This window comes from Tursiops truncatus, chromosome 3, assembly GCF_011762595.2.
Source record: "Tursiops truncatus isolate mTurTru1 chromosome 3, mTurTru1.mat.Y, whole genome shotgun sequence".
Lineage (NCBI taxonomy): Eukaryota > Metazoa > Chordata > Mammalia > Artiodactyla > Delphinidae > Tursiops > Tursiops truncatus.
Genome location: NC_047036.1, coordinates 116,305,065 through 116,317,756, shown reverse-complemented (window position 1 = coordinate 116,317,756; position 12,692 = coordinate 116,305,065). Strand labels below are relative to the sequence as shown.

At 51.1% G+C, this 12,692-nt stretch overlaps 2 protein-coding genes across 2 annotated transcripts in view; one reads left to right on the top strand and one right to left on the bottom strand.

Annotated features, from left to right (window-relative positions):
• Nucleotides 1-5,058, top strand: part of NRG2 (neuregulin 2) — a 55,663-nt gene extending 50,605 nt beyond the window's left edge. Inside the window, exons 8-10 of the mRNA XM_073802592.1 lie at nucleotides 108-235; nucleotides 1,095-1,322; nucleotides 4,211-5,058. Of these exons, the coding sequence (XP_073658693.1) occupies nucleotides 108-235; nucleotides 1,095-1,322; nucleotides 4,211-4,982 (1,128 nt within the window). The 3' untranslated portion in view covers nucleotides 4,983-5,058. The remainder of the gene's footprint in view (nucleotides 1-107; nucleotides 236-1,094; nucleotides 1,323-4,210) is intronic.
• Nucleotides 5,059-5,205: 147 nt separating this feature from the next.
• PSD2 (pleckstrin and Sec7 domain containing 2) overlaps nucleotides 5,206-12,692 on the bottom strand; it is a 59,842-nt gene continuing 52,355 nt past the window's right edge. The window contains exon 16 of the mRNA XM_033853250.2: nucleotides 5,206-10,883. Coding sequence (XP_033709141.1) covers nucleotides 10,674-10,883 — 210 coding nt within the window. The 3' untranslated portion in view covers nucleotides 5,206-10,673. The remainder of the gene's footprint in view (nucleotides 10,884-12,692) is intronic.

Here is a 12,692-nt window from a genome sequence, read left to right as displayed (position 1 = left end):
CAACCTGGAGCTTACTGCCTCACTTCCCCTGCCCACCAGGAAGGAGGGTCAACTTGGTCATCTGTCACTAACTGCCCCCCTGCCAAAAAACCCTCTGTCTCTTCCAGTATATCTCCAAGAATGTGCCAGCCACAGACCATGTCATCCGGAGGGAAACGGAGACCACCTTCTCTGGGAGCCACTCCTGTTCTCCTTCTCACCACTGCTCCACAGCCACGCCCACCTCCAGCCACAGGTGGGCACCACCAAGGCCCACGCAGCCTTGCAGACTCCCGTATGCACACCCTCAGGGCGTGCACATGCACACCACACACCTGCCTGGGGACACACACCAAACTCCCCAGCCAGGCTGGGCTCTGTATTGAGGGTCCCTGTGAGCAGAAGGGTGGAGGTGGGGGGCTTCAAACCAGAACCCACCACCAAACGTACATCCAGGTCCTCACAGACCGGATTCCCTTTTCTAGTCTAAACCAGCCCCAGAGGAACAACAGCATCACTGTGCTCCCACCTAACATTTGGTTTTGTTTGGGCCTCATCAGCACCACTTCACCTGGCATAAAGTACCTGCTCACTCGAATACCCACAGCTATTTGACGCCCTCTCCTGGGTTTCCCACGTGAACCTAGTCCACCTTAGCCTCCTCTCCAGAGGTAGGGAGGCCTGTCCACACAAGCACACAGGCTCAGACAGCTCAAGAAAGAACGTGGTTGGCCCCTTTCTTCCCTGGGGAGCAGCACAGAATAGGCAGGGTCCCCATATATTGGCCACTGGGGCTGGGCTCTTAAGGCAAGTGGCTAAGGACCATGGGAGTGGAAGGGTCCCAGACAGGGAGGCTAAGGAGAGGTTGGTTGCAGAGAGGAAAGGAAGAGGCCTCTGCACATTGCAGCTCACCCATCCACAGGCCTCCAGCTCTCCTCCTCCCAAAATCGGGGTTTGGCATTTATGATGTTACACATCAGCCCAGAGTGAAGGGCAGTGAGCTGAGGGAGCCTGAGATGGAATGAAGAACCAGGGAAGGGGTGGGCCTGGGACCACACGTGCTGGGCTGCCCGGCGCCTTCCTGACCTCACCTCACTTCCACCTGGCTTCTCCAGGCATGAGAGCCACACGTGGAGCCTGGAACATTCTGAGAGCTTGACCTCCGACTCCCAATCGGGCATCATGCTGTCATCAGTGGGCACCAGCAAGTGCAACAGCCCAGCGTGTGTGGAGGCGCGGGCACGGCGGGCGGCAGCCTACAGCCTAGAGGAGCAGCGCAGGGCTGCTGTGCCACCTTACCACGACTCCATAGACTCCCTGCGTGACTCCCCGCACAGCGAGAGGTCAGTTCCTACCCCGTGACCTGTGCCCCACTGTAGCCAGAGAGCTGGCACCACTGACCCAGGGCTGACCCTTAGGTCACCTCAGAAACACTTCAAAGAGCCTCATCCCCATTTTCCAGATGCGCAAGCAAGGTCCCTGAAAAGTTAAATGGTCTGCTCGGGGTCATCAACATGTTAATGACAGGCTGGTACTACAGCCAGTAGACCCTGGTGTGTTATGACCATTTAATTTAATTGTTCTACTAGGACACTCTTCAGAGTAGAAGGGGATGTTATTAATCATTGCAGTAGAACATCAGGAACAAACAGGGTCTGGCATGGACAAACCAGAACATACAGTTGCCCTACCCTGGTGTCACCTAGAGGCCCCATGTCCCGGGAGAAACAGACACCAAGATTGAACAGGCTGAAGAGTGGGAGGGGAGGCTGTCTGTGAGTAAACCGATGAGTGCAGGATGGGAATGAGCCAAGAATGCCTGCAGGCCCTGGAAGAATCAGCAACTAGGCCCCCATGGATCAAGATGCCATTGGGTTCCTGAGCAATGAATGCAGTGAGACCCAGGAACCTTCCCTTCTTCCCTGACTCCAAGCCAGGAGTTGCAGGGGGCCAGCCTCCATCTTGCTCTCCCCTTGGCAACTGGGATCTGTGGGAGGAGAGCAGAAAAAGGGGCATGGTACTAGGAACTCCAGGCTGGGGTGGAGAAGGCTTCAATTCAGCCTACTCCGTGCCGGTCATGGACACGAAACCACTGAAGCTCACAGCTGCCTATGGAAAGTGCTAAGCATAGGACACCCCACCAGGGCAGAGAAACCCAGTCTGATGGTAGGCTCTGGGAAGCAGCTAGGTTTTCCAAGACCAACCTTTCCAAGCTCAGCCCCACCACCTGTGTGACTTGGGGCAGGTTGATCACCTCTGTGCCTGTTTCCTCAGCTATAGAACAGGGAGCATTACACCTGTAGTGCGTGGTTCTTATGAAGGCCACCCTAAGATCATGCGCAAAGCTCTTTGCCTTTTACCTGACATGGCGCTGGTGCTCACTAGGTGGAGCTATGGTTAGTAGTAACAAGAGCAACAGGACTTCTTAATGCAGCAGTCCCCAACCTTTTTGGCACCAGGGACCGGTTTTGTGGAAGACAGTTTTTCCACAGACGGGGGCGGGGGGATGGTTTCGGGATGATTCATTTATTGTGCACTTTATTTCTATTATTATTACATTGTAATATATAATGAAATAATTATACAACTCACCATAATGCTGACAGGAGGCAGAGCTCAGGTGGTAATGCAAGCCATGGGAGTGGCTATAAATACAGATGAAGCTTCAGTCGCTCCGGCCACACACCTCCTGCTGTGCGGCCTGGTTCCTAACAGGCCACAGACGGGTACTGGTCCACGGCCTGGGGGTTGGGGACCCCTGCCTTAATGGATGGGAGGTAGAGAGGCAAGGCAGGGAAAGACTTCCAGGCAAGGGGAACAACTTGAGCTGTTCCAGCAGAGGCACTAAGGACATGGCTGGTGAGGCACCTAGAGCAGGGTGGGCTGTGAGGAGAGTGGAGCTGGGCCTGAACAGGAAGGCTGGGGCCAGATAGATGGCCAGTGGCCCTGGGTGGGTAAGCAGGAAGGGCCTCCTAGAGCAGAGATATGACTTTAAAAGATTGCTTTGGGAGGGAATTCCCTGGCAGTCCAGTGGTTTGAGGCTCCATGCTTCCACTGCAGGGGGCGCAGGTTCGTAGGGGGACTAGGATCCCACATGCCACATGGCCAAAAAAAGATTGTTCTGGGAACTGCATAGGCTGAAGGAGGAAAGACACTGGGGTGGGGGAATGGCCAGAGTGAACATCTAGTCCCAGGATGGAGTGGAGCAGGGTGAAGGGTATTCCAGGAGAAAGGGGATGGGTAGGACATGATGGATGTGCATGTGGGAGAGGGAAGAGAGAGGAGTCAGATGATTCTGAAAAACAGTAATGGGGACTCTGGAGAGCAATGAGGTGCCCAGCTTTACAGTTTGGAAGAGAGGCAGGGAGGTGGGTGGTCCCTGTCCCAAGGTGGATAATGGTTGGGCAAGAGGCCAGTTGGCTCAGAAAGGGAAATGTGGAGAAAGAAAAGGGACAGGTGCCTGGGACCCAGAGTGGGAGATATTAGCAAGGGCAAACTTTTGAAGGAACTGGTGGTCTTTAGCCCCAAGCAGAGACACTTCAGTGAGGTCTTGGTAACTGTGAGCTCTGGGCTGAGGACCCTAACTGAGGTGGGAGCAGTCACTTCCCTGAGGCAGCTTTTAGCTTCAACTTAAAAAGGAAAATATTTCCCCACTGTAGCCATCAGCCATGGGATGAACTGTCCCGGAGGGGAGGTAAGTCCAAGTCACAGGGGTGGCTGAATGCAGGGACTAGAATAAGAATTGGGCAGTATGAGTTCTGGTTCCTGCCTGGCCTGGGTTCACATCCCAGCTCAACCACTTCCTGGCTGTGTGAACCTTGAGTAAGTCAATTAAATGTTCTGAGTCTTTTTCCTCACGTGTGTAGTACGGGACTAACAGAAGCCTCTTATAGAATTACTGTATTAGATGAGATCACACATGTAAAATGCCCCAACCTTAGCCTCACCCGAAGTAACCATTCAGGAGCACTGGTGACTGTGAGCATCCCCACAGCCAAGGACCACTGATACGTTTATGGAATCATCCAACAACGCTACGGAATGAGCACTGTGGTTACTCCCGTTTCACAGATAAGCAAACTGAGGCTCAGAGAAATTAAGGAAATTTATTACGGCCACTGAGGAATACCAGCATGGTTCTTGCAAGAGGGATCCTGAGCTAGACCACTGCTTTGCATCAGGTCCGCCCCATCCCCTGGCCACCGGCCCACGTCTCTGCCTCTCCCCGCAGGTATGTGTCGGCCCTGACCACGCCCGCGCGCCTCTCTCCCGTGGACTTCCATTACTCGCTGGCCACGCAGGTGCCGACTTTCGAGATCACGTCCCCCAACTCGGCGCACGCCGTGTCGCTGCCGCCGGCCGCACCCATCAGCTACCGCCTGGCGGAGCAGCAGCCGCTCCTGCGGCACCCGGCGCCCCCCGGCCCCGGTCCAGGGCCCGGGACCGGTGCGGACATGCAGCGCAGCTACGACAGCTACTACTACCCCGCGGCGGGACCGGGGACGCGGCGCGGGGCCTGCGCCCTAGGCGGCAGCCTGGGCAGTCTGCCCGCCAGCCCTTTCCGCATCCCCGAGGACGACGAGTACGAGACCACGCAGGAGTGCGCGCCCCCGCCGCCGCCGCCGCGGCCGCGCGCCCGCGGCGCGTCCCGTAGGACGTCTGCTGGACCCCGGCGCTGGCGCCGCTCGCGCCTCAACGGGCTGGCGGCGCAGCGCGCACGCGCGGCGCGGGACTCGCTGTCGCTGAGCAGCGGCTCGGGAGGCGGCTCGGCTTCCGCCTCGGACGACGAAGCGGACGACGCGGACGGGGCGCTGGCGGCCGAGAGCACGCCTTTCCTCGGCCTGCGTGCGGCGCACGACGCGCTGCGCTCGGACTCGCCGCCGCTCTGCCCGGCGGCCGACAGCAGGACTTACTACTCCCTGGACAGCCACAGCACGCGGGCCAGCAGCAGACACAGCCGCGGGCCGCCCCCGCGGGCCAAGCAGGACTCGGGGCCCCTCTAGGGCCCCCGCCGCCCCCTCCGCCTCGCCCGCCCCACTGTCTTTAAGGAGAACAGAGACCGCCGACTGGAGAGAGAAAGGAGGGAGAAAAAGAAATAAAAATATTTTTATTTTCTATAAAAGGAAAAAGGTATAACAAAATGTTTTATTTTCATTTTAGCAAAAATTGTCTTATAATACTAGCTAACGGCAAAGACGTTTTTATAGGGAAACTATTTATATGTGACATCCTGATTTACAGCTTCGGAAAAAAAAAAAAGAAACAACAAAAAAAAAAGAGAGATGGGCCAATTTTTTGACTCTTTAATAGAAACCTATATTGTGGTGCCTTTTGCTGTACGCTAATCTGGAGCTCCTGGAGAGAAGTCTAGGTTGCGGGGTGAGGGAATGTAGGATCCCAAGCTGGCTGGGGTCATGGGAGGTGGTGGTGAGAGAAAGCAGGAGAGAGGAGGCTGCGGGATTGGGTTCGGGTGGGCGTGAGGCTGGGGGCCCCAACGAACGACACGAGGTCCGGAGTAGCTTTGCCCCAGTGCAAGATCTGGAGCCCTGGGCCCCCTGAGAGGGCGGGGATCCTAGGTTTGGAGCTAGAGTTGGGGGTCAGGTAACGTCCAGGGGGAGACTAAGGCCCAGCGACAGCAACCAGAATGGGGAGGGGGCCTCCCCGCTCCTCACAGCTGCTAAGGGAGGGGCGCACTGAGAAAGAGGTCTTCCCAACAGCCTCGGCCCTGGGAGGGGGCAGCTCTGCCAGGGCCCCAATGTTCGTGGCTCCTCCTCCCCTATGGCCTCCAGGAAGCCCCTCCGTCCTCTGCAGCACCTTCGTTTACAGGTCGTCTTTTCTATTTTATGCCTGCATGTCCTTTGCATTTCAGATTCTTTAGATTGGATGCATGGTCACGCTGGGACCGAGAAGAGCCACTCGACAGTGTATTTGATTCCCCTCTTAGCAATAAAGTAACACCATTTCCTTCTCACAGCCCAACTCCCAGCCTCTAGCCCACCCATGACTTCCACTCCCTCTCCAGCCCTGACCTCGCCACCCTCCAAAACTGGGTCCACTGCTAATTTGTCAAAAAGGTAATTGTTTAAAAAAAAAAAAATCCTAAGCAAATGGGAAACCTGCCCCTTGAAATGTCCAAACACCTGACTGTTGACACTTGAACATTTTTATATTATAAATAAAATCAGAAATAACTAATGTTTGACTGCGTGTGCCTAGCCCCCAGGTGAGGAGGGAGACAGAGGATGAAGACCTGTGATAGAGATGGATGGATGTTGGTGTGGAGGTTGGAGAGGGCCAGAGCAGTACCTGGGAGAAGAGACCCTCCCTTCAATCTCCCTGCCTTCGACTCCCAGGACAGGCTCCAGCCCTCCTCCCTGTTCTAAGAACGTTCACAAGGTGTCCCCCAGCTCCCCACCCACCACCCCCTGCTGCTGGGGAACCTGGCCAAGGGGCTGACACAGATTACTCTGCTTCGAGCTCAGCCTCAGAGCCCTGGCCCAGTTCCTGCCCTGGAGCTACAGGGGCCAGAATGAGGCAAGAGTTTCTGGGCCTAGGTGGGTGAGGAGGGAAGGGTTGTGAGGTTGGCACTGAAGCAGCTGAGGCAAGATGACCCTTGGGGCCTCAGGCGTGTCACAGGCAATGTGTGGACATGAAAAGTGGCATAATGGGTACCCTCAGCTGCCAGGAGGACCACAGCTGCTGCAGCTTGTAAGCCCACAGGGTGTTGGGTTTTTTTATATCCCCTCAAAGCCAGGGCCTGTCTAAACTTGCAGTCCCTGATGAAGGGTACGTGATTTCAGGCATGGAGAAGGCAGATGGTGTCCAGGGTGAGCCTTTCCCCTCATTGATTAATGTTACTAAGCCAATGCCCATCACCAGGAACCATTAGGTTCCAACCAGACATAAAGGAGTCAGCTATCCAAAGAGCTCCCATGGTTGACGTGTGGGTATGTGCACAAATGAGCCCGGAATATGTGTAGTCAGCTCAGAGACCTACACATGCGAAGGACAGAGAGGCTTAGGGTTGAAAGGGCTTAGGTATCAACAGGGCCTTAGTTCAAATTCCAGCTCTGCCCCTCACTAGCTGTGTGACTTCTCTAGGCTGCACTTGGCTCAGCTGGGAAATGGTGATGCTAATACCTACCTCAAAGGGTTGCTGTGGAGATTATATAGAGCGCCCAGGATTGCTTCTGGCACATGATAGATGTCTATTAATGGCTAATTTGATGATGATGATGACCATATCCTGTGCCTTGCATTCTTGAGTCACACAGAGAGTGGCAAAAACTGGATGAAAGGGAAGTGATGGAGAAAAGTAAAGAACTAGACACATATTCATGTGGGGATGCTGGGAGAAAAAGTACCTGTTACAAAGAAAAAAAGGAAATTAATGAACTAAATGCTACACAAACCTGCAAATCACTGACTTCTCTAGCCCCTGATGATCTCATCCAGATCCCTGTACCGGCTCTGAGTTTGCTATTGCCTCTAAAATTTTCTGAGAGCCAGTAATTCCTCTATGTGATTTATGATCTCTGTATGACCCTGAGTAATTCTGAATGACCTTTTGGTGAACCCATCGACCTTTTCATGACCCAGTTTATTGTCCTCATTTGACCCTTCTGAGGGCCTGAGTTGCTAATACCTTCTAAATTTTCACTCAGAAACCACTTCCATGACTCCAGTGAGCACACCGACCTCTATGTAACCCAAAGTAATTCTGGATGACCTCTTGGTGAACCTATTGACCTCTATGTGACCCCAAGTAATTCTGAATGACCTCTTGGTGAACCCACTGACCTCCTCATGACCCAGTTTAGTATCCTCATTTGACCCTTCTGAGGGCCCTAAGTTTTTACCTTCAAAATTTTTAGTCAGAAACCACCTCCGTGACCCCCAGGGAGCCCGTCTACCTCTATGTAACCCCAAGTAATTCTGAATGGCCCCTTGATTAACTCATTGACTTTCACATGACCCCATTTGGTACCTTCATTATCTGCTCTGGATTCTAAGTTACCTGCTGAGAGTCTAAGGCCAGAACCTAATCAGTTTCCTTGACTCCCCATCATATCAGCCACCTATTCATTCACAGGTGTGAATGGAACCTAGGAGCAGGTGTGGCCAGAGAGGCCCCTTTTCTACTCACCTCTCAAATTCTGCCTTTGGGGCATCTTTAGTATGGCCTGTCAGGAAGAGGTATAGCCCTGTTAAGTGACTTTCCTGCTACTACCCTGTCCCCCAGGAGCACTTAGGACATTCGGGTGGCTTCCTGAGTCAGTCTTCCCCACTTCTCCAATTCTTTTTTCTTCTCTCTGCCAGGTCATTTTTGGCTTGTCTCCCCAGCTCTTCCAGAGTCCCAAATGGAAATGGTGACTGTCTGTCCCCCTCCCCACTAGACTGTGAGCCCCGTGTGGACAGGGATCTGGTCAATCCTTTTCTCACCACAGTATCCCCAGCACCCAGCACAGTGTGCAGCACTGTTCACCTTCACTGAATGAGAGGATGGAGGCTCAAGAGACGCTGTCCTCAAGGGTCGGCCCCCAGGAGTCCCTGAGCCCACGGACACTTCCCAGGACCACCAGGTGGCGCAAACCACTTATCACATCTCACCTGCAGTCCTCCAAGTCTCTGGATTTGGACAGTCCTGGAAAATGGACATATTAGGGGCAGAGGTTGTGGAGGGAATATGATGGTCCATTAGAATGCAGAAAAAAAAGAACTTTGCTTTAGATTTATTTTCAACTCATCTTTTTAAAATTTCTACTTTTGTGTATGTTTTATAATGTACATAATATTTTAGTACAGTAGTACACGTATATAATTTACAATAAATAATTATACAATTAAGAAAGTGAACTAAAAGTTTTTTACTGATGGGAGGCACAGCTAGTGCTCAGGGAAGCACACGTGTCTGCAGCGGATGGAGCCTGCTCCTCTGCTTTCACTCACCCACCCTCATGAGGTAGAGGGTGGGAAGCTGACCCCAAACTCAAAGGACCTTTGAGACAGCGTGGAGAAAAAAGTACAGAGAGCTTTTTTATGTTGCCACATTGCTCTTTCAATTTCACTTAAATGAACATTTACTTCCACTCAGCAAAATGAAGGTGCCAGATGGTTTGGTTATAAAATACACTCAGCTGATCCAAATTAAATAACCTGGATTTAAATCACTACATCTCTCCACAGGCTCACAGGTCCCTTGTATCAAACGTCAGTGGGCTTGTAAACGTTGGCTGCTTAGTTGCAAGGTTGGCTTATTAACTAAATATGTTACCACTGAGGTCAAATTGCTGGCCAAACTACAGTAATCTATTTTAAAAATAGAAAGGATTTGCTCATCACAGCTGTATTGCAGGTGCCATCACCCCCACCACTGTCAGTCTGAGGATTGCAGGGTTTAAAGGATGCTAGTCTGTGATCATCACATGGAAAATTATTCTTCCCAGACATGTCCTTCACTAGCGTTTCTGAGTCACTAGAAGAGTACGAGAAATAGCAACCTAAAAAACAATCAACAACTTGTCATTCCACCTTTTCCCAAGACCAAGAATTAATGGCTTCCATAACCTTCCCCCACCAAACATCTTTGGGCTTGTTGACAAATGGCTATTTGCAAGGCAGAGTGTCTTTTATTCCTGTAGCAGTAGATCTGTACAAGAGGCCACCTCTGGAGCTCAGAGACCCGGCAGCACCAACATAAAGACCAAAGTATAAACAGGGCCACGGTCCCATCCCACTCACACCCCAGGATGCCTGTGGGACAGACGGGGCAGCACACACACACACACTATTTATTCCAAAGCATTAACTGTAAGAGCAGTTTAAGTCACAGGTCAGCCGGAAGAGGGGGAAATAGGGTGAGAGGAGGTCATACTATCTCTACCTTCCCTCCCAGAGTGTCAGGGCCTCCAGGGGCCAGAGAGCAGCCCTCCTTGCTAACAAGTGCATTCTGAAATAGGCTTTTCCTACCTCTTATTTCATCCTCTAACTGATATCAGTTCCAAAACCATCTCTAAAGGGGTTCCTTATATATATATATATAATTCTTATATATATACATTTATGTCCATATAAAAGAAAGCAGTAGTGGCCTCGATGGATGGAAGATGAGGTGGACACACACTTGAGTGGAGAGAGCTTGGCACTGAGGGACAGGCCTGGGTCCTGGGTTATTGCCAGGTGAGGCAGGAGAATGGGGTGTGGTTCCCAAGGCTGCTGAGTGGAGGAGGAGAGGATAGTGCTGGTGGTCTGCAGACCTGCTGCTGGTCAACTCAGAGGAAGGAGGAGGAGAAAGGGTGGGAGTCCAAGCTGAGACCTGGGGTCAAGACCTGCCCTCGGAAACAAGGGAGATGAAGGGAGGAACTTGTGAGAAGAGGAGAGCCTGGGAAGTCAACCACCCTTCCCACTTCTTGAGATGGTGTCTAGAGCATGCACACAACTGGCCTAGAAAATGAGGCTCTGGGGTGAAGAGGGATGTGAGAGCCGGGGAGAGGGTCGGAGGCCCAGAGCAGCCCCAGGATGCCAGATCGACACCATGAATAGCATCTCCATCTCCTTGGCCCACAGGGCTCTCCACACTCCCCTGGCTGCCCAACAACTGCCTGGAGCTGATCCGAGTGGCCCCTGGCTGGAATTGTGCTCACTGACCCCTCTGGGGGCATTGCCTGCCTCTGGGACCTGCCCATCCATGCCAGCTAAGTATCAGGCCCAGTGTTATCCCTTGTGGCTTTGCTGCCAGTCACAGTTCCATGGCCCTGGCTGAGGGCAGGGCTCGAGTGTGTCTTGCGGAGAGAAGGGTCATCCCCCTCCAGGGTGGCCAGCCGGGCCTCAATCCGCTCCAGATCATCTGAGCCCACCTTGATTTTCACAGCCAGGAGGTGGATGTAGGTCTCATAACGGCTTTTCTGGGGAAAGGGCAGAGAAAGGCCAAAAACAAAGTCAAAAGACAAACAACAAAATGAGAAAAAATGTATCTTATATAACAAAAGACTAATTCCCTTAATATTTAGAGAGCTCTCACACATCAATAAAAAGGAGATAAACAACCCAATAAAAATATTAGGCAAGGGACATGCACAGAAATTTCACTCATAATTTTTAAAAATCCAAATTAATTGGCAATGACTTATTGGATATGATACCAAAAGCACAGACAAGAGTGAAAATAGACAAATGGGATTTTATCAAAATTTAAAACTTCTCTGTATCAAAGGACAGTCAATAGAGTGAAAAGGCAATCTACAGAATGGGAAAAAAATATTTGCAAATCATACATCTGGTAAGGGTCTAGTATCCAGAATATTAAAGGGAAAAAAAAAACCTCCTACAACTCAACAACAAAAACACAGCCCAATTTCAGGATGGGCAAAGGACTCCAATAGACATTTCTCCACAAAAGATATACTAATGACCAATAAGCACACAAAGGGATGCTCAACATTACTATTCATCAGGAAAATGCAGATCCAAACCACAATGAGATATCACCTCAAACACATTAAGATAACTACTATCAAAACAAAAACAAAACAGAAAGTAACAAGTGTGTTGGTAAGGATGTGGAAGAACTGGAACCCAAGTACACTATTGGTGGAATGTAAAACGGTACAGCTACCATGGAAAACAGTGCGGCTATTCCACAAAAAGTGAAAAATAATATTACCATGCAATTCAGCAATTCCACTTCTGGATATAAAAGCAGGACTGAAAGCAGGATCTCAAAGAAACATTTGCACACCCATGTACATGGCAGCATTATTCACGGTAGCCAAAAGATGGAAGCAACCCAAATGTCCATCAGTCGATGAAAGGACAGCCAAAACGTGGTACACAAATACAACAGAATAGTATTCAGCTTAAAAAGGAAGGAAATTCTAACATATGCTACAACACGGATGAACCTTGAGGACATTGTGCTGAGTGACACAGGTCAGTCACAAAAACATAAATTCTGTATGATTCCATTTATATGAAGTACCTAGAGAGTAGTCACATTCATAGAGACAGAAAGTAGAACTGCGGTTGTCAGGGGCTGAGGCTGGGAGGAGGGTGCTGAGGAGTCTTTGTTTAATAGTTATAGAGTTTCAGTTTGGGAAGGTGAAAAGGTTCTGGAGATTGGTTGCCCAAGAATGTGAACAGGCTTAACATTACTGAACTATATACTTTAAAATGATGATAAGATGATGTTAAGATGATCAATTTTATGCTATGCTTTTTAACCACAATTTAAAAAAAAATTTAATCCAAATTAAAACAGCAATAAGACACCACTTGTTAAACCTATCAGATTAATGAAGATTATGTCCAGTGTTGGTGAGGGCCTGGAGAGAGAGGCACATTCATGAGCTATTAAAGGGGCTGTAAATTGGTAAACATTTAGGAGGGAGATTTGTCTGAGGCCTTGACTCTGAGCTTCAGGCCCTCACTGCAGTCCCAGAGGAGGCAGGGACTAAGGGTCACGAGACCCTGTTCTCACCCAGCTCTGCCACAGGAGCTGAAAGACCCTTCATTTGGGGCTTCACCTCCCCTACCCTTCATTCTCCCCACCACTCCCCACCACCCCCAGTTAAGCCAGGCAGGGGGTGAGAAAGACCAGGGCTCCGGAGCCACAGTCAATTCCCTGGGTTAGGATCCTGGCTCCTGCACTTCCTGTGTCACCTCAAGCACGTGATCCAACCTCTCCAAGCCTCAATGTCCCCATCTGTAAAATGGGG